This window comes from Uranotaenia lowii, chromosome 1 (genome assembly GCF_029784155.1).
Source record: "Uranotaenia lowii strain MFRU-FL chromosome 1, ASM2978415v1, whole genome shotgun sequence".
Classification (NCBI taxonomy): domain Eukaryota; kingdom Metazoa; phylum Arthropoda; class Insecta; order Diptera; family Culicidae; genus Uranotaenia; species Uranotaenia lowii.
The window spans coordinates 52794184-52815646 of NC_073691.1; the positions used below are offsets into that span (position 1 = coordinate 52794184).

The 21463-nt window shown below is 35.2% G+C and overlaps 2 protein-coding genes across 4 annotated transcripts in view; one reads left to right on the top strand and one right to left on the bottom strand.

Annotated features, from left to right (window-relative positions):
• The first annotated feature begins 120 nt into the window (after nucleotides 1–120).
• Nucleotides 121–19463, top strand: LOC129739351 (zinc carboxypeptidase-like). The gene is made up of 3 exons (XM_055730758.1): nucleotides 121–646; nucleotides 702–940; nucleotides 18443–19463. Exons 1-3 carry the CDS (start codon nucleotides 640–642, stop codon nucleotides 19430–19432), a joined length of 1236 nt encoding a protein of 411 aa, XP_055586733.1. The 5' UTR covers nucleotides 121–639; the 3' UTR covers nucleotides 19433–19463.
• A 188-nt stretch (nucleotides 19464–19651) lies between these two features.
• The window catches only part of LOC129756169 (facilitated trehalose transporter Tret1-like), an 81742-nt gene continuing 79930 nt past the window's right edge, over nucleotides 19652–21463 (bottom strand). For all 3 annotated transcript variants that reach the window (XM_055752981.1, XM_055752973.1, XM_055752963.1), the window contains exon 3: nucleotides 19652–20900. In XM_055752981.1, coding sequence (XP_055608956.1) covers nucleotides 20052–20900 — 849 coding nt within the window. In that variant the 3' untranslated portion in view covers nucleotides 19652–20051. The remainder of the gene's footprint in view (nucleotides 20901–21463) is intronic.

Below are 21463 nucleotides of genomic sequence, written 5' to 3' on the forward strand. Positions count from 1 at the left end.
CTAGGATGAATGGGTTTCGTTAGTAGTAGTGAAAGGTGATGAACGTAGAATGGACAGGTTCATTTATTGAATGTCACAGTATTGAAATACCGAATGTCATATTCTACCTATCATAAATCTACCGCTTGTTGTCTAAAGCTTTTCTAAAAACAAATTTGTTAAAAAAAATCTTTTCAAAATCTTCACCTATTTTGTTCACGTCCAACGAAAAAAAATAACAATTTAATGTCATGTGTGTAGCTTCATCATGAACTCGAACGGAGTCTGCCGGCAATGTACATAAATAGAAAAATGAACCAAAACAAACAGATTCTGTGTTATCACCAAAAAAAAAAAAACAATCACAAAACCCCACCAACTAACCAAGGCACGAAACCAGCTTGCTGTGCTCCGATTCGAGAAAACAGACAATAAACTCGACAAAGATACCTACAACAGAAAGACAGACAGTGTCATATCATTCGTACAGTCTTGTCGTATCAGATAAGTTGTCGCTGCCTCAAACTTTATAAGAGGATTAAAGTCGAGACGAGCTGCTGAGTTGGTTGCTTTGAAGATCACATCTTTATGGTTTGAACGACAGTTCCCCATTGTTTTTGCTCTTTATCAGTGCTAGATTGATTCAAGTGTAGCAACGCAATGTCTGGTATGTACTTTCCCTAACGATGCGATGATGATTTTCAACAATCGGTTTTTGACAGTCTTTCTAGAAAGCCCTTTGAACGTTGCTCGCTATGACAACTATCGGTTGTATCGGGTGTTGTTGGGTAACGAGCAACATGTTCAGCTGCTACAGGATCTGGAGGCTAAGTGCGATAGTTGTACGTTTTACGGACATGCAAGGCAGCCCGGGCAGCTGCTAACGATTATGGTTGCTGCCAGTAAGATGGCGGATTTTGAGGATCTACTGAAGAGGTTTAACTTTGAATCAAGCTTACTGGTAAGTCAGTCTCAAATACCTATAATCATCATAGGGCAAAATGTTCCTAAATGCGCCTAATCAATGCAATTTGAGGAGCACACGCTTTGAACTTAAGGCAAGAAATAATTTTACGGTTTACCAACCAGAAAAACAAAAATGGAAATTCATCAGGTATCAGAAAAGGGGTAGGCTTAAAAGCGGCACATTATCCAAACATACGGGAAAATTGTGCCTAGACTTTTTTTCAGATTTCATCATATACCTGAGAAACCTGAAAACTTATAAAAGTGATAAAAAAATAAATTCAAAGTATTTAACATGGCATGTAGCCTATCCACATGGGGATTCTTAACAAAATATGGCATAAAGCCTATCCACATATGGATTTTTAAGCAATAAAGCTCATACGGGGTGAAGAATGACACAACGTTACATTAGTATAAATTCATAAAATTCAATCCAATTATTACATGATATGCAGAGTACAGAAAAGTTGTAAAGCGGACGAGAGACAGTTACATATAAGTTGAAAAGAATATTTCATAAATTATTTGAGGAGACTTGATTTTACAATGATCAGAGAATGCTTTAACCTGGGTGTTAAAGTGAAGACATACAAAAGATCTGATTTAAGTTGGCATTTAACCTATCCACATAGGGTTTCAAGCATTCACGCTTTTTAAAATTACATTTGAAATCATTTTTTCTTTATAACAGGGCTGGTAGCGAGTCACTTTTTAGTGACTTGGTCACTTTTTTTGGGTCAGTCACTAAAAAGTCACTTTTTTCATCATTTGGTCACTAAAGTCACTATTTTCCGAAAAATGGTCACTTTTATCACCAAAAGTCAATTTTTTCACCGATAATCAACCAATGAAAAAGTAATTTAAATTGCGCGTGTTAATATTGACGGTAGTAACGGTAAATTACTTGATCAGACAGTCAGAAATTTTTTTCGCCTCCGGCGGAATTTCGGCATGAATCACCCTTGGCTTGAGACATTTCGATCTACGACATTATTTGACGTTCGTGAATTGAAACTAACTTTGATTGTAGATTCTAGTTTTTAGTTCAATCAACCTTTTGTATTGGAACTCAAAACTTGATATACAAAAACCCTATCTCGTCTTTAGTTAGAATGGGTTTTGATTAAGAAGTGTAACTAATATTGAGATTGAAACGAACCATTTTTTTTATGAAAAAAAATCTCTTATGTCATAACAAATGTTATGATGATATGAAATATTCTTTAAAAAACAATTTCAGACTCAATTTTATTTCGTGTTTTTTGTTCTTCTAAATACTTAAAAAAAGGGTTGTAAAAATTTACACAAGGCCACAAAAATTACATTTTTTTAGGTGCAATGAATTTAAACGGTAATTTCAACTAATTTGGGTTCCCCGAATCTAAATATGTATGCAATATTTCTATCAGCTTTTATATTTATAATTATTTATTTCGTCTTTGGTTTAATTACCGTACAGACTGATGACTTAAAAACTAGGAAATTCTTCTTAAGCCTGTTTTAAAACGACGTTTGCACATATTAAAATTAAACAAATTAAACACTTAATTAAAAAGTTCACAACACTTGTCAATAGGGTGGTTTTGCCATAGGCAGTACGGTGGTGAGGAATTGAAAGAAACTGACGTTGTCGAAGTGTTCTCGTTGGTACATAAATGTTAACACGTTGTAGAATGTAAGCACATTCAATACGGTTGGTCAATGTGTCGAATATAAAACCTTGCTGCAGTTCGACGCGCCGCTTTTCGAGTGAGGTTGGACATATCAGAGCACACCTTTCCTCGTACGGTGGGTTTGTTATTGAAATGACTTTGAAAATGATTTAAAATCTTTAGAGAAGTTTCTGCACTTTCTTTTTACAAAAACTCAAATCAAAAACATATTATTTAGAAATAAAAGTTTTATATGAATTAATGAGCTTTAAATAGAATCAAGTTTTTTTTACACTTTCTGCTGTGATGTCAAAAATACTTGTAATGACATTTTTCCATAATCAGTTATCTATCAATTTTACTAGTAATAAACTCTTTATCACCAAAACTAAATGGGTTCGGCCGAATTTGACGAAATTTCTAGTTGAGGACATTATTTACCAAATCAATAATTAAAAAAAATAAGCACAAAAATGGTTATGGGGAAACATGTTTATTGAAAAAACTCTTCCTGAAATGTTTTTAAAAACTGATATTTTTTATTTTCATATTGTTTTTTTCAATTTTCAAATAAATTTACCGAATTTTATTGTACGTTTTTTTTTCAACTTGCCGGATTTTTTTCAGTCAAACTTTTTAAATTTTTAAGACATATTTTTAACAATTGTTTTCTTGTTTTTAAATTCTGAATTTTCGTGTTCTTCAACCATAAGCCTTTAACTCCAAATTTTTAATAATAAAACATAATTTCAACCTTCTGTTCTTTCAGGACCCAATATTTTAATGAAAAGAAACAAAATACTCAGAGCTTGTAATTAAAAGCTTAAAAACCTGCGATTGAAAATTTAAACACTTCTTATTAATATTTTTTATATGAAATCATGTTTTTTGGACCGATCATGATTTTTAAAATTATCTAAAAAGTTTGAAAAATTGTTCTAAGTAGCAACTTTAAAAATAAATTTTAATACGCAGTGTTAACCAACTTTGTATTTGATTTGTGCTTTGAATATTAATAACAAAAGTTTTGAAATCATTATTTTTTATTTTTTATCAGTTTTTATCATTCACATAATTACTCATTTTCTAACATTTCTTTGTCAGTGTAGTTGAACATGGAGGATTTTACTTTATTAAAGGTTTTATGTCTGGCTTCTATAACTGGCACTTTTAAAATAATTATAAATATATTCTTCTTTTTATCAAATTAAATTAAAACATCAAACATTGAATAAAGTCTGTTCAAAATTCATTTCTTATTCAGTAATCGGTAATTTACATTTTAAATCGTAATTAAATATTTTTTGTTCAAATTAAAAAATTACAGCGGAATTTCTCACTAAACTTCCAGTTAAAAATGAGGAAAACAATTCCAAATTTAGATGAATAAAAATTAACAATTATTGTTTAAGTTTTTGTGTTGAACATGAGTGACAAATGGTTTAAGAAAACCTTTTCCTTTTCAATTGTTTATTTTTGGTATTGTTATTAATTTTATCTAAATTTGAATTTTGAAAACCCCCCCGGAAGGGTCCATCGCACGGGCCTGACTGGTCACATTTTTTGTACTTCAAAGTTATTTTTTCGTTCTACATAGTCACTATTTGGTCACTTTTTTCGGTCCTCAAAGTCACTATTTGGTCACTTTTTTTCAAATTTTGATCACTAAAGTCCCTACTATTTCATTGTCAAACCGCTACCAGCCCTGTTATAAAGTTCTTACTTAAATTCAGACATAGAAATGAAATATAGTCAGTCAAAAAAAAGGCATATCATCCCTGAGAGAAAATCCAAAAGTTCAAAAACACAAGCAAGAATCCAAAACAATTCAGATTCGAAACCTTGGCTTACACAATTTCGAACAGAAAACAATTCTGCACTCTTCATGTTGTAATTGAACTTGACCTATTTTCTCCCCCTCCCAGATACAACCTCATTGATTTCCAATAGACAGAAATATGAGATAAACGTATCTGAGAAGTACTGAATAAGACGCCTTGTACGACATGGATCAGTATCCCAGTGGTAGTATTCTCTAGGCCGCTGCCACACAGCAGTAAGGTCGCGGATTTTGAAGATCTCCTCAATAGATTTTACTTTGAATCAAGCTTGCTGGTAAGTCAGTCCCGAACACCTATAATCATCTTAAGGGAAAATGTTCATTAATGCGCATAATCAATGCAATTTCAGGGCGATACGCTTTGAACATAAGGCAAGAAAAATTTTTTACGATTTACCAACTAGAAAAACAAAACTAACTTCATACAAAGTTTTGCTACCGTTTGATGAAAAATTTTGACTGTTAAAATTTATACGTAAAGAAGCTCAACTTGGGTGGGTTTTGCATCTTATTCAAATGAACTTAAAAAGTATTACATCTAAAACCAGATTTGATAAAGTTTTTCTTATGGATGAACTGCCACTATAATATGGCAACCCTAACTTTGGTTTATTTTGATACAATTATAAAGACAAAGATTTCTATAAAACTTCAGCTTTGTCTTATGAAAGTTATCAGTTTCTAGCACTTTCAATGAAATTACACGAAAATATTTTCAGTTAAACTGAAATTTTACCAAAAACATAAATATGCGCATTAAGACCGCACGTTCGGCATTTTAGACAACAGTTATAATAAAATCGTTTTTTCAAAAACTGAAGGAGATTCCAACATTAAAAATACTCCAATGTTTAGAAAACAGATGCCTGCTGATAAAATTAAAAATAAATATATTGAAAGCACAAAGCACAACGCTGATTTAATTTAGTTACCTTCAAAGTTGCCACTTCGCATCATTTTTCGAACTTTTATAATTTAATAAAACGTGCTAAATAAAAAAGGATTTAAAAATAAAAATAAGTAGAACGTAAATAGTCCAGAGCAGGAACTCAAGTTCAAAATTTAATATTTTTATTTAAAACATTGAGTCGTGGAAAAGACAAAAGGTTCAAGAGGATGGAAAAACCGCTGCAAAACATATTAAATATAAAAAATCACTCGCAAAAATGTTATGTTGAAGAATCTGAAAATTGTATATAAAAAAAGGAATGTTTGTTTGTCTGTATGTTCCCTATAGACTCGGAAACTACTGAACAAATTATTGTGAAAACTGGTATATAAAGGTTTTTGAGGCCGGAAATAGTTCCTAAAATACCTTCAAAGGAAGGGGGGCTCCCATACAAAAACTTAACCGATCAACGTGAAATTTGGTGTGTTGACAGTTTCAAGACCGAGAATAGTATTTATAATTCTTTCAAACCCCTCCAAATCCTTAAAAAGAGGCTCCAATACAAAATTACCAGGAATTTAACACAATTCGAATAATTTTCGGAAATTTCTAAACATTTCAACGTAAAATTTTGTATGTAGCTGTTTTCGAGACAGTTAATGGTTTTTATAATAATTTAAAATTCCTCCAAATCCAGAAAGAGGGGCTCCCATACAAAATAAATTTAATTTTTTTTTAATAATCCTCGAAGGATTATTGTTAAAAGTTGATAAACGTAGCCGTTTTGACTTAATTAGACGATCTTTTGAATTGACAAACAACTTTTAACCAAATTGGATGATATATTGTATTGATAGACGCTTCCCATTTTAATGAGGAAAGGAAGAAAGAAGACCGTCATATTCAATAAATGTAACATGCATATTATTATTGACAAAAAGAATATCTTAGTGTCTTAGTGTTGTTGTTCTTTAGGTCCCTCATTTTTTTTTCTTAAGGGTGGCTCCTTCAACCTTCAAACTATAAAATTATGTTTAGACTCAAAACAATCTAGAAGCTCAGACGCCATGAAAAGTAGTTCGCATTAATAATGTTGAAATTTAATTTAAAAGGAAGTATAATTAATTTATAATAATATTAACGCTTCTTATTTTTCCAAGCAAGGGGTGGCAAAGCATTCCGGGTCAGCTAGTTTATAGAATAATTTTTCATAAACTTTACGTTAGCTGACCCGATGTGATATGCAACTTTAAAAATTATTCAAATTTTTATCAGTTCCTCAAATTCAAATTTTGATTTGTTCATCAAAATGGAAGCTGCAACTTCCCTTCGAACTGCAAATCTAAATAGATTAACTATAATTTTCTTGATCGATTTTTTGTCTGTATTCAAAACCTTATCTTAAGTTTTTAAAAATGTATATTTTTCTTGTATGGAATTCCATTCCTTTGCCCCGTCAAATGTGGATCAGGTTTCGAATTAACATAGAAACATTTTTTGAAGCTATATAAAAACTTTATAAAAAAGATGCCTTGTATGAGCATTATGTAGCGAAATTGTATGAGATCTTTTTGTTCAATTTCCCCGCTTTTAAATGGAAGGGTCTTAAATCATGATACAAGTATTTTTCTCACTCCAATACTTTCCCATGAAAAATTTACATTGTTTTGCTTATTTAGTTATAGTTATCCCAATCAAAAAGGACTGGACTAGAGCATCCGGTATACTTTCTCATCTTCCCAAAATAAGAAATAAGGGGTCCAAACAATTCTAGAAACTCATTCGTGTCCAATAACCCTCCCATGCAAAATTGCTTTCAAATAAGTAATCCAAATCATTGTATCAGTATTTCTTATCCTCAAATACCCTCCCATACCAAATTTCGTTCCATTTGCTTGATCACTTCTTCAGTTTCAGAATGGGGGTAGGCTTAATAGCGGCACGTTATCCAAACATACGGGCAAATTGTGCCTAAATAAAAAAAAATAACAACATTTTTCATCGTTCCTCACTTACATTAAAGTTGCCAGATTACCCGGTTTAACCCGGGTTTGCCCCCCGGATATCTAGTACAAAATTTGGGAACAGTCCGGCCCAGCCCGGTTACCCGAATTGCATTGAAATATGCCAGGATTTTTCCCGGATTTATAAACTTTGTTTTGGTAAATCATACAAAAATACAACTAACATCTCCCTTCGAAAACGAAATTTTTTGTCTATTTTTTTTTATAATCATAAAAAGTTTTTTGGAAGCCAAAAATGCGATTCGTAATCCGTTGATAAGTTTTGATGAAAAAAATATTTTTCTATTTTTGCTGCAAATCAATTCTTGATTTTTGCAAAGTAATTTGTGGGTTTTAAGAAAATTTACCCGAATTTTGCAAGGATTTGTGGTTGTCACTGTGCCAAGTGCCTGGATTTTGACAGGATTTTGTAAAAAAATTCTAGGTTTGTCCGGCCCGGACACGTGCTGAAAATATTCTGGCAACCTTAACTTACATATACCGAATATCAGTTCTCTAGGTTTCAAGGCTAAAACAAGGGCTAAGACGGCAATTTAGGGCAAATAAACCACACCCACAAACAAACGAACGGAAATTGCCTTCAATGTACAAATAAATACACCTAGGGTGATTTGCCAATCGTTGTCCCCTAACCCATTGTTGCACAGCATGACTTAAATTGTCAATATTTCAGCTGTTTTTCAACTTTTCCTCAAAAATAATACCGAATCGTGTAATTCGGAATGTTTTCTGATGAAATGAGGCTTTTGTGATATTTTCTGCTGGTAAGTGTGTCTCTAACGACAGTTTTAATTTTTCTTGTTTTTTTCGCGTGTTTTTTGTGCTAATTGTTAACAAAAACCTTAACATTCCTTCTACGGCAAATAAGGTTTTACGTCAGAACGAAACATTTTTCGTATCAGTTTTCTATACGAAACGTTTGTTGGACAATTTTAACACCATGATTTTGAAAAAAAATTATGATTCATACTTAACCAGAAAATAAGTTGGATCGTGCAACAATTGGTCCACTCAATATCCTCCTGCCCCATTGTTGTACATAATTCCGCTGTAAAATTTGTTTGGAAATTTCAAATTTATTAATACGTTAACCTCCAATAACTTTGTTTGGTTGTTTTTACAGCTAAAAATAGCAATAAAAATTTTGGAAGCGATTGATTAAGTCCTGAATTATAACAACGTGTTTTGAATTAGTAAAGAGGCTTGTACGGAAAAATCCAAATTTTCATTCAAAAACCATCAGAGATGTACTGAAAGTTCAGAAAACATATATTTGTATATTTAAAATATTTCTTGGTTCTTGCAATACATTGCATGTGAACAAAAACTAAACCTATCTTGTACCCCAGAAATGATATTCTTTGTAATACAAAAAATTCAAAATAGGTAAATATTTTTTTTATTTTAGTGTTTTGACAGCTAATTTTAAAACTGGTAGACCGGATGATAATAAGAATCGCATTATACTGCTTTGCATAGCTAATAAGTTTGATGATTTAAAACTTTCGCAAAAACATGTCATGAAATTATTGAAAGCTTCAGAAAGCAAATCCTTCAATTTTACAATACTTTTCAATGGATCACGATTTTTTATTTCGAAATGCTTATTACATTTTTCATGAAATACTTTGCTTCTTCTCATGCTGGCAAACAATTAATCTTAAGAAAGGGAAAATCAATAATTTAAAACAAAATTCATTCCGAACTTATTTGAATTTCTTGTATATGCGAAAGGTTCTTCTTGCATACAAATTGTCATACAAAATTGAACACGTTCATTGACTACATGCAACTAAAACAACTCGAATTGTCTATTGATATGGCATGTTTTTTTTTTGAATAAGTGGATATTCACGTCCACTTAGAATTTTCACATTTTTTTCCTCAATTTTGATTTTTAATAATTAATTTTATAATTCAAAGACACTTTATATATCCATAAATATTTTTTTTTCACCGTCAAATCTTAAAAATAAAGTTTTGAAATTATTAAACTCGTTGGAAAAACTTATGCATGTATGAAAGCCGGGCAATTTGCATTGTCTGAAAAGTGTCAAAGTCAACTGCATTGGCTTTGAGAGACTACTTTTTTATCAGATTAATTTTGAAATCCTTTATCCCGACCATTTACTCAACATTTTATGTAAAGAATCTAAAAGCTGTTCTGAAAAAAAATGTTTCTCTAATTTCGTGACGACAAATCTAAAAGAATTTCATTCCATGTCAACAGCAATCCCCTTGATATTGTTATTAATATTGTCAGAATATTGTACAGGAGGAAAACTACGAGCCTTAATCCCAAAAACTAGAAGTCGAAGGTTGAAAGACCCGAAATATTACTTATCTGACGTGCAATTTTCTCAGGAATTCGAATCTGCTGTCGAGTTGCCGTCACTGGAGACATCTATGTGAAGCTTTTTTTGGCCCTTATCATCCAGAAAAATAAACAGTCATAGCTTTGTGAAACTTAATTTAATCCAAAAAAGTTTTTCAGCCGGAAAACTCTTGGGAAGCATTTCTATGTGATGTGATTGTTTCCTGAAGATTGATGAAATGCTACAGAGGTTACATCAATTACAAATAAACCCACTAATATTAAAAAGATATTTAAGGGGGGGGGTAGGGTCTAACGGGTATAAAAAAAACACCATTTTCACGATTTTTTTCTGGAGCTATCGTTCAAACAAATGTATTCAAATTTTTTGCATTATACAAAGCATTGTTTAAAGAACATTTAGTAATTTTTTCGTAGAAAAATATTGAAAAATGAGCCGGTGACGGAGCATTTTCGAGGATGCCTTTTAGAAAACAGGATTTGCGGTGGACACTGTATCTCAGCACAGAATCATCTGAAGTCAAAAAATCAGAGCAAAATATTTTTAATAGATGTTTTTCTGGACCCCAACGTTTTTATTTAACTTAAAAATATTTTTATGAAATTTTTGTGGCTGTTTGAAGTAAAAACTACGATTTTTCACTTAAAAATCCGCCATTTTTCACCTGTAAAATCTTCCCATAGTAAAAAAATCAAAAAAGAAAAACGTTGGGGTCTGGTATTTTATATGTAGAAAATATGTTCCAAATTTGAAAAGAATCGGATAAGTAGTTTTCAAATGACGATGTCCACGGACTTTAAAAATGTGCTTTCGAGAAAAACGCGTTTGAAGTTTCTGCTCTTGCTTTCTTGCAGTATTAGATAGGAGGAGATAAAGGCCTATAACTTCTACAGTTTTGCTTCAATTGACTTGAAAATTTGACACAACATTCTTGAAATGTTTTACAATAAGAAAATAAAAAAATAAAAAAAATCGATTTTTTGAAAATGTTAAACCCTACCCCCCCCTTAAATCAATTAACTTTTCGAAAACAAAATTCTTATACAAAATTGTATATCATGAGCATAAATCAGTCAAACGATCTTAAACTTTGGGTGTGATTGTGTCCATTTTCAAGTTTTAAATTGAGATTCATTATGTAAAAATCGATCAACTTCCATTTGTTTTATAAAATCGCATCTTCTTCATAAGGGTAAAAGGGGGCAAAACAGTTCACGTTCTCTAGTCTTTTCACCTGTTAATAGCCACTCAAAAATTAAGCATCAAATACGCGAATAAAAAATGGTGAATTTTAGGTGTTTTGGAGATTTCTGTTAAGGAAAATACATATTACAAGTGATTGAAATGTATCCAACTAATTGAAATAGATGCTTTCCATTTCTAAATTTGGTGTTCTGTTGTGCTTGGCGAATCGTGCGTAAAGAAAATCCATCGTTGGTTATAGAAAAAGGAATTGTAATTCCGGTCGTCGTGATTTTCATACGTGTAATCAAATAAGTTAAGTTTTGGTTGGATTTTGATGATCTTGTGATTGTGCATCAATCGATGAGTGTATTTTTGTTCTCGTAGAATGCTCATGTAGATTTCTCCGAGTAGAAGAACGAAAAAAAACAAACTGGAGGTTTGAGCAACATTTATCTTCGGCTCGTATTTGCTTTTTTGAGTACTTGACAGAGCCTAAGGTAAACGCGAACAATCAATTGGCGATTGATGTTAGCCGGTTGAAACTGAGGGAACAGTGGTGTTGAGAACATGTGAATGCAACCAATTTGAAGATGACCGGAACCAGGGAAAATAGGGAGATAGCACCAGCAGGAACCCTTGGAGTTTGGTGAGATCGTATCATTTTAAAATTAATTTTTTAACCCTAATTCGCCCCAGATTTTTCCCAATTACCAATCAATCAATAGTGTTAAATTTTAGCAAAATATCATATGAAGCGTTTGGCAGGGAACTCCACGCTTCATTCCTCCCTTGTTCCTGTATCTTTCGCGGTTTTCATCACATGGTTGGCCTGGCCGTAGTAGAATCTGCAATGCATGGTAATATGTAACAGATAATACGCTGAAAAGAAAAATGAAAGACGCAAGTCTTCCATTTTCCAGGATGCCTACATGTTTTGGCCATGTTGATGTAAGAAGAAGAAGAAGAAGAAGACTCAAAAATTAAGCATCAAATACCTTTCAGTTTATTCTATGGGATTTTAAAGACATAAAATTTTATGTTGGTAGGACATATAAAGAAAAAGGCTCAACACTGGGCAAATTATGTTATTTAACCTCCACTCAAATGGCTTTGGGTAAATAAAGAGGTGGGTTTGAGTTTCTGACAAAACTTCACGTGTGATAGATGCTATTCCAGACACTCAAACCGGCGGCTTTGTGTTTTTTTGGGCCCGAATTGGAATTGGAAAGTGCATTGGACGGTTTATATGGAAGACCCCCCCCCCCCCCCTCCCCCTCATAAGGGGCCGTCTAAAAATTAGATTGCATTTGAACTAGAAGTTCTCATAATAAGCTTCCGTAACAAATATCAGCCTATTCGACCTCATGGTGACTGTTTTTAAAAATGTGCAACCATTGGAAAAAATCGGACAACATTATGCACGAGGCAAAATTTGCCTGTGCAACTATTGGGCAAAGACAAGCTGTTTTAAATGATTTTTTAAATTTTTATGTCACTTTTTTCAAACACTTGAACCATTGGATCTTGTTGACCAATCCTGTATGAGTGCATCGACAAAAAAAATCGAGTGAATTTGGTTGAAATGACTAAAATACAGCATAAACACCAAAATCATGTGCTTAGCTGTGCAACGATTGGCAAATCACCCTACCTTCTTTGAGAAATTTTTCCGATGGCTTCACTTAAATTTTCTTCCTCACTCGAATAGAATTTCAGAAGAACGATTTTGCACGACAAGATTTTCTAAGGATAAACGTCACTCCGACGAAGAATCGTCAAATCAAAACAAACGTGTATACGCCAAACTTACGCCTATCCATTTGCAGTAGTTATACGTTATTCATAGAAATAGTACACCCATAGAAGAGGTTGCAAAAATCCAATGCCTATTTAGCACATCTCTGTGCCGATAATGCGCTGAAATGTGCACTGTGCCGAAGATGATATGTTTGAAAAACCGTAACTGGCATAAGGACTCGGCTCCCAACTAAAATGATGCATGACCACTACATTCAAGCGAAACAAGAAAAACATTTTATGGGATTTCGTTCCCATTGGATAATTCATCCCAGAAACAAGAAAATAAAAATATAAACCACAGCGCCCGTAGGGAGAATCGAACTCAAATCACCAACCATATGGTCTTGCCAGACCGACATCTTAACCAGTGTACTATTTGAGCTTCATGCAGGAAGAGGGATATTTGTCATAGGCATTCTGCCACCGATCAATCACAAAAGAAACGCACGACAGTGGCTTCCCGGCGTTTGGCTTCCTTTCAAGGTATTCATTTGTCTTGCGATGGAAACGGGAAAGGGAACGGGAGTGAAGGAAACGGGAAACCCATTGAATGAGAACTGTGCTTTGCTTACTGCCTGCTATTACATACACACGCTACATATACACAGCTGCTAAAGCCGGGCAGCTTGGCCGATGCATGGTTGTTTGCCGGTGAATTGAAGGAATATATTCTTGTTGCTTTTGCTACATACACACGCACAGCTTAGCCGTGGTTGTTTCGGTTGTTTGCCGGCGAATTGAATGGGGTGAGTTTTTTTAACACTAGTTCCATTTCCCAATAAGAGATGGCACTGATCAAAATGGTTCCTTTAGACAAAAATTTGTATGGAAAAATTGAGAGTCGCATTTTTTTAATTTTTTTGACGTATCTGGCACACTTTTTTAAAACTTCTAAAGGTTCCACACATTTTCCGGATCGTTTGCCCCCGGTGCTGATATCGAACGAGGTGGTGAAAATTGTTAAAATCGCGAAAAACTATCGGTGAGAGAGTAATTTTTTTCGTTTTGATTTTCTATTCTGGGGGCCGCAGGGCTGCCAGTTGGAATGTATTCTTATGTTTCGTGAAATTTTCTTAGTTTTAAGCGGGCCATACACCACATTTGTACAAATTCGATGAAATTCGATGCCTTTCTGTTGCTGTAAACAAAATTTGTATCGTGTATGGAACTGCTTGAATGAGCGCTCACACGGGTTGGGTAAAATCGGTCCTGATCGAAATATTTTGTTCAAACCACCCTCTGGGGTAATTTTTTGTTATTGCTCTTTTAGCCACCAATCATTTGTGTTCGCACGAAATTTGTTTGTATCGTGTGTGGGCGAGCATAAATCAAACAATAATTGTCGTAAAATCATCGTATTTGTACTCGCCATTTTTTAGTCTATGGCCCGCTTTACACATAAACATACGAAGAAAATTTTAATATTGGATTTATTTTTTTCATGATACCAGTTTAAGTAAATCGTAAAGGCTGATGTTAAGCTGTCTTGATAAATTCATGATAGTACTGTTACAAGTATGTGATTGACCTTGGTAAATTGTAAACGAATTGTACAATCAGATTTGTAACTTACAATCGACTCCCAGTTATTGATTTAATATTGACTTGTACGATGTATTTTACCCATACGCTCGTATGGTTCTCTTAGAATTCATTTATAGACCATATTAAAGCTCTAAATCTATTAATTATTTGAATTAATTATGTAATATGATTATCGTCAATATTGTTTGAATAAAATCTATAATTTTTTTATACGAGGTTTTAAGCTTTTTTTTATACAAATCCCATTTTTTTTAAATTTCACATTTTACAAACCATTCTGACCGTTCGCACAAAAGTTCGTCAATAGACTCCCAATGCAGCACAATTTTGTTTTTTTTAAAATGATCTAAGAATTCATTTATTGACAGATAACAGCCTTAAATCTATTTTGTATTGGTACCAATTTTTTACCTAATATATTTTTTGTCAAAAAAGATTTGATAAAATTGTTTTTATAGTAATTCTTATAAAAAAAAAACGTACGCACGACATATACAAAACTTGAGTGACATGTTTGAATGGCTCACAAGCAAGATGAGAGAGTTGAGATTAGTTGCAGCTACCTATATTATTCACCGAAACTTCTACGCAATTAATTTACGAAAATAGTACTTTTCATATTAAAAAAAAGGGTTAAATAAAATAATTTGGCATCCCTTTTGCTTCCAATCCGTTTTTGTTTTGCCTTATTCTACGTTTATACACGCTTTGAAATTTTAGCAAAAAAAAAACATAAATTTTAACCATCACACACTCACATGGCACTATAAATCAACGACCTCGTTTTACGCATCATGGAATATAAATAGAAGAACTTCGTTTTCGGGTGCTTTGCCTCTGAAGGAATATATGGAACGGATAATATTTGTAGCTTTGTGATAAAGTAGCTTTTGTGTTTCTTTCGATAACAAAACCACACTTATATCGATTGGTCGATGTTTAAAACCAATTTTATTTTTAAATGCTTTTCGATGTAAATTTCTTATATTTTGTTTATATTTTTAGTTTCTTCAACTTTTTTTTTACTTGTAAAAAAAAATTTTTACAATGTAAATTTTCTTTGCCACCCTTTGTAACACATCAATTTGGTTCATACAAGGTCTTTCAGCAAATTGGAGCAAATAATTGAATGAATTCAATCAGAAATTAGGTTTATATAAGGGTGAAATCAAAATATAATAAAAAAAACCATAAATATTTACATGTTTTTAAGGATTTATTAATGACACTTTGCCATACTTGTGGATTCGTGTCACAAACGTTTACGTTTTGTTTTTTTTTCTTTGTCAAATCAACGCTTATGATAAAGCAATATCACTTCAATGAAACACCTAAAAAAGTTAATTGAACCTCGTATTGTAGTAAGTATGATTTAAAAAATTAACAGTCGTTATGAGCACTCGGGTAAGGCTTATCGATTTGTTCACATCCATTTGTTTGTTTTATCGAACATCGATTAACGTCAATAAAATCACCTGTGAAAAATACATATACTTTATTGACAATATTTTCGAATGCGTCACAATCAAGCATTTTAAGAAATGGTCGGAATGATTGAATTGAAATTTATTAAATTCTAAATTCGTTTAGGCGGTTTTGACTTGTCATCTAGTTCACTATGAGTTTTCTTCGATAAGCGTATTTATTTTTGTATTCCTTTGTTTATGCTGCATCTTCGTCACACTTCATTGCTCTCCGATTCTAGGTTCGGATTTATTTTTTGGCTTGTTTTTTCCTCTCGCCTCCATCGAGCGGCCCGATCGGTTGTAGGAAATTGTTTTGATTCGATACTGCTTACCATGTTGTATTTCCTGATAACATACTTGGCCCCTGGGGACGTACCAAACAAAAACTTGTTTTGCTGCTCACCCGGGATGTGCATTTCATTCGACGCGGTTGAACCTGGAAAAAGAAAATTGATATTGAGTGATGTGATACGAACTTTGTGGGGCTCCAAAAATCACCTTTTTCATCATACTTTTCACGGTCCAAACCTTAATCTCAGTACCACATCCACATTCACTTCCCGAGCTGAAGACCAAATCCAATACAGCACCATAAACGTATAAACCGAAAATTCGTGTTGACCTGCTGCTCAGCCGGGATGTATGTACATCTCATCCTGCGTTGTTAGAACTGAAAAAAAAACATATGTATTGATTAAAACACGTTATATTTAGTACTCACTCGTAGAGAATACTTCAAAAAACTTCAGACCTCAATATACTTACGTAAAACTGAACAACAGAGAAAAATTTCGGATATTTTCCTGCCACTTATTTTTCATATATGGAAAATCAAAACGGAAAGTCAAGACCAAAACAGAACAGAGTAAATTTTCTCCCTTTCAACAGATTCTCTCTCTTCACTGAGAGGGAATTTCAAATTCACTAGTGGCGGCTCCAAGCGGTCGATATTTACAGGCGCTTGCCGACAAAGGCCATTGAAGGAATGTTTTTTTTGTTGTTGCTTTTACTGCATACACACGCACAGCTCGGCCGTGGTTGTTTGCTGGTGGATTGAAGGGATTGAATTAGAAGGATTTTTTTGTTGTTGCTTTTGCTACATTCACACGCACAGTGCTCGGTTCGCTGGCTGCCTGTTGGTGGCCGGTATTTATTTCCATCCTTCTTCGTCTTGTGATGCGATAGGGGGGACGTGAAAGCGTTTTTATCTTGTTTCTTTCAGACATACGCAATTCGGTTAACTTGGGAGATTAATGCCTGTGGGTGCAAATCGAATCAGCACCGATCGCGTTATCTCCTTGTACCAATGATGCTATGTAATTGACTACACGCCATTGGCACAGAAGCTGAATTTTGGGTGTAGGTAAATTTAACTTAATTGAATATTTTTTCAAGTTGATTAGAGAAAAAAAAATCCACAGTTAAGCTTTAAAAACGTGAACAAATACACACAACAAATACAAATGCACAGCTCAGAAAATCATCGAGCTGAATCGCTAGATACCAAGAAAAAGGGGTCTACAACTCATGTATGATATCACCATGATCAATTATTAAACCTTTTAGTAAGAAAAACCAAAAAGTCATCAGTTCGGCGTTTTTTTTATCAAAGCCTGATTAATCCTGATTTTTATAATCACGGTTTCCTGAATTTTGAATAAAAATAAATAGTGGAAACCCAGCTTTTGAGCTACAGACGTAGATAAGTAAATCTCTGAATTGCGATTACGATTAGTTTGTTCCTGTTTCGGGCTCCTCCGGTAGGTAGGGACAAAAATGTTTCTGTTTCGGGCTCCGGTTGAAAGACGAATTGACACATGGAGCGAAGATTGTTAGGGCTGCTTGCTGCTACGAAAAATTTGTTTCTAATTCTGCTCCCGATGAAAAAAAAAAATAGATTGACTCGGGAAGCGCAGATTTGTAAGGCTGCTGCTGCTGTTTGCTAGTTTCTATTTTGGCCTATGCTAGAAAGACGGATTGGCACAGGTAGCGCAGATTTCTAAGGCCTTTTGCTAAGATTGTTTGTTTTTGAATTGGACTCCAATGTAAAGACGGGTTGGCTCAAGAAGCGCATATTTTTTAGTCTGCTGCTACGAAAAACTTGTTTCTGATTTGGCCTCCGGTAGAAAAAAAATCGGATTAGCACGGGGACCGCAGATTTTTAAGGCTGCTTCTGTTGTTTGTTAGTTTCTGCTTTGGCCTCTGGTAGAAAGACGGATTGGCACATGTAGCTTAGATTTTTAAGGCCTTGGAAAGAATGGATTGGCTCAAGAAGCGCATATTTTTAAGTCTGCTGCTACGGAAAAACTTTTTACTGAGTTGGCCTCCGGTAGAAAAAAAGGATTTTTTTAAACGAACATTTAGCACGGGGAACGCAGATTTTTACGGCTGCAGCTGTGTGTTTGTTTCTGATTTGGTGAATACGACCGATTTGACTAGCACAGATTGGGAAGGGTGTTGCAAAGAATGTTTTCGGATTGTTTTGGCCCTAATAATCAAAGACAGAGAAACAGGAAAAGCACAGTTTGGGAAGGCTGTTTGCTAAGAATAATGTTCAAATGGAAGGATTTAAATCACTCAATAAATTTCTCTAGAATCGTGTATAATTTCGAATACTGATATAGAAGAAACAGAAGTTTTCTTTTCGTTTTTTTTTCGTTTTGTAAAATACAAGTGTTTGAACGAAATTCTAAAAAAATGTTAAGCTTATAAAGATAACTAGAACACAGCGATTCATGGTTTTTTTTTTCTTTCTAGGAAACCAATATCCAATCCAGAATCGATGTTGAAGCAAAACACGTTAAACCTGCGTCAGCTACAGCTTCAGAATTCGATTGGAGCCATTACTGTCATCTGGAAACGATCTACGCTTGGATGGAAGACCTAGCAGCTAAGCATTCGTTCATCTCAGTTCACAGCTTGGGAACCAGCTTTGAAGGACTTCCTATCAAAGGTATCAAGCTTTCTCGGAAGGCTGGCAACAAGGCAATTTTCGTTGAAGGAGGCATTCACGCACGAGAATGGATTTCTCCGGCCACGGCTACCTTCATTTTAAACCAGCTAATAACTTCAACTGATGAGAGGATTAGGAAATTGTCTACCGATTACGATTGGTTCTTCTTTCCGGTTGTCAATCCGGATGGGTACAAGTTCACATTCGAAGGTGACCGATTGTGGCGGAAGAATCGAAAACCCTATGGGTTGTTCCGAGGGGTTGATCTCAATCGAAACTTTGACAGCAACTGGGGTGGGATCGGGTCCAGTGATGATCCCGGAAGCTACGATTTCTCCGGCTCGGGTGCCTTTTCGGAACCGGAAGCAGCGGCTATAGCGGATTTCATCCGCAAGAATGCCGAGAAGGAGCAAATTAAAGCTTACATCGCGTTGCACTCTTATTCACAGATGCTGATGTTTCCCTTCGGTCACACGGAGGAAAAAATCTCGAATTATCAAGATCACAAAACGATCACCGCGAAAGCCATCGAAGCCTTGACAGCCGTCCATGGGACGAAGTTTACGGGAGGAAGCAAGTTCGAAACTATTTACCCCTCGAGTGGGGGTAGCATCGATTGGGCCTACCAGGAGGGAAAGATTCCGCTGAGTTTGACTTTCGAACTGCGGGGTCCACCGGATTCGACCGATATGTTTATCCTGCCGGCGGACCAAATCATTCCGGTCGGGCAGGAAACGTTGGAGGCGTTTGTGACGATCGTCCAGGAAGCTACCCGGCTGGGTTACTTCCAGTAGCATTTCAATTATTTAAAAAAAAATTTTATGTCTTTTGAAATAAATAATTGATAATGAAGAACAATATAGTAGCTTGACTGCATGAATTTACTATTGTTGAAATATCATATTTCCAAACGATTTAAATTCTTGTCTGTTATTATCGAACTAAAGAAAAATTGAACATCTTAGATCAAAATCAAGGATTACATTTTCGGACATCTCATGTGGAAAGGTTGGTTTATTTGGAATATCATACTTTATTCATAATATTTTGTTCGTTTACTGATTATCCATGTACAATGTACAGCTTATACATTATCAGTATTTTGTCGCACATTTTATTCTTAAACCCTAAATAAGTATACAACAATTAACTATTGCTTCGAAATAGTTAAAGAGAAATACTCAAAATAGTGAGGCGTTGATCTAATAAAAAAAAACAAACTGTTTCAGTACTTTTGGACTTTGGTTGTTGCCCGTTGAACTCATTCCTGGTAACTACTATTGCACGTAGCCGTCCATATTGGTGAATGAAAGTTCTGCCGTCAACTGCTCAGCCCACTTAGAGGAAATATCTTATTTACAATTAGACTTTGGACAGTACCCTGTCTGGTGAAGGAACCATTTTTTTCCCGGACTAAGCCTCAACCCTGCTGGCTTCGGCGGTATCTTCCGATTTCTGAACACTATTCCTCTTCACCTTTTCACCACCCAGAATTTGCTGGATCTCGGCAAGCGAGATACCCTTCGTTTCCGGAACAAGGAAGAATACGAAGATTGCCCCGAGGGCCGAGAATCCGGTAAATAGCCAGAAAACACCAGCAGCTCCAAGAGCATCTCGCAGATTGCCGAAGATTTTGGTGACCAAGAAGGCCAACATCCAGTTGAACACTCCCGACAGGGGACTGACGTAGGCTTTAACGTTGTTGGCGAACAGCTCACCAACCATCAACCACGGAATCGGTCCGAATCCGATCGAGAAAACTCCGATGAACAAACAAACGGACATCACCGGCAGCCATCCGAGATCGGTCACCTGGGATGGGTCGTCTTCCTTGAGCTGGAAAAATACGGCCAGCAGTGTAGTGGAAACTGCCATCGCAACCGCTGAAATCAGAAGCAGAATTCGTCGTCCGGCTTTATCGACGATGAAAGTAGCCAGCAGCGTAGCAACGACCTGGATGACTCCAACGATGATTGTGGCATCAGTGGCATTCATTCCGGTATTGGCTTCGTCGAAGATCGAGGCGGTGTAGAAGATGACGGCGTTGATACCGGACATCTGCTGGAAGAACATCAGTCCCAGGGAGATGATCATGGCCCGGATGGTGGTTTTCTGCTTGAAGCTGTCGACGAAGGTGATCTTATCGGCGAGAAGCTTGGCTTGATCTTCCTTCAGCTCTTCGATTTCGGCGCGTTCATCGTAGCGATCTCCGCGGAGCCATTTCAGAGACTTGGATGCGTCGTCGTAGCGTTCCTTTTCCACCTGTTGGAAAAACAGAATAAATCAATGTAATGAATCAAAATTGTAAATTTTGCAATAACGATAGAAGCTTCAAGGGCACGTTCATTTGAACAAATGACCCAAGGTTTGTGTGTCAAACCATGATCAATGCCCTGAATTGTAAAAAACGAGTTGTCAGAGCCTGAGTTCTTACACAAGACGAAAGTTGTCTCCGCACGGTGAAAAAAAAAACGATTTGTTGTTTCAGTTATTTCAACTAGTTATACTAATCACCAAACTACTAAGGGTAGGGCGCCAATCTTCCGTCGCATAGGGCTGAGTTAACAGATCTCCACTGCTGGTAATCCGGAGCCAGTGTCTTCACTTGCTGCCAGCCAAGGTTTTCGTCCACTGTGCGAATTTCAGCGACTAGACTATGTCTGTAGCTTCAACGCCAAGGTGGTCCCTGGAGAGGTTTGGGGCTATGATGGACGAAAATGTTGAGGGTCTCGGACTTCAACGAATGGGCCTTAGAAAGGGGTAGTCGCTTAAAAAACTCCCAGGGGACAACTTCTACAAGCCCTAGCAAGGCTGAATGTAGACCT

What these genes read in the sequence shown, in the direction of transcription:
- LOC129739351 (XM_055730758.1), top strand. An exon ending in ACTTTGAATCAAGCTTACTG is followed by an intron (nt 941 to 18,442) that starts GTAAGTCAGTCT and finishes TTTTCTTTCTAG; the next exon opens with GAAACCAATATCCAATCCAG.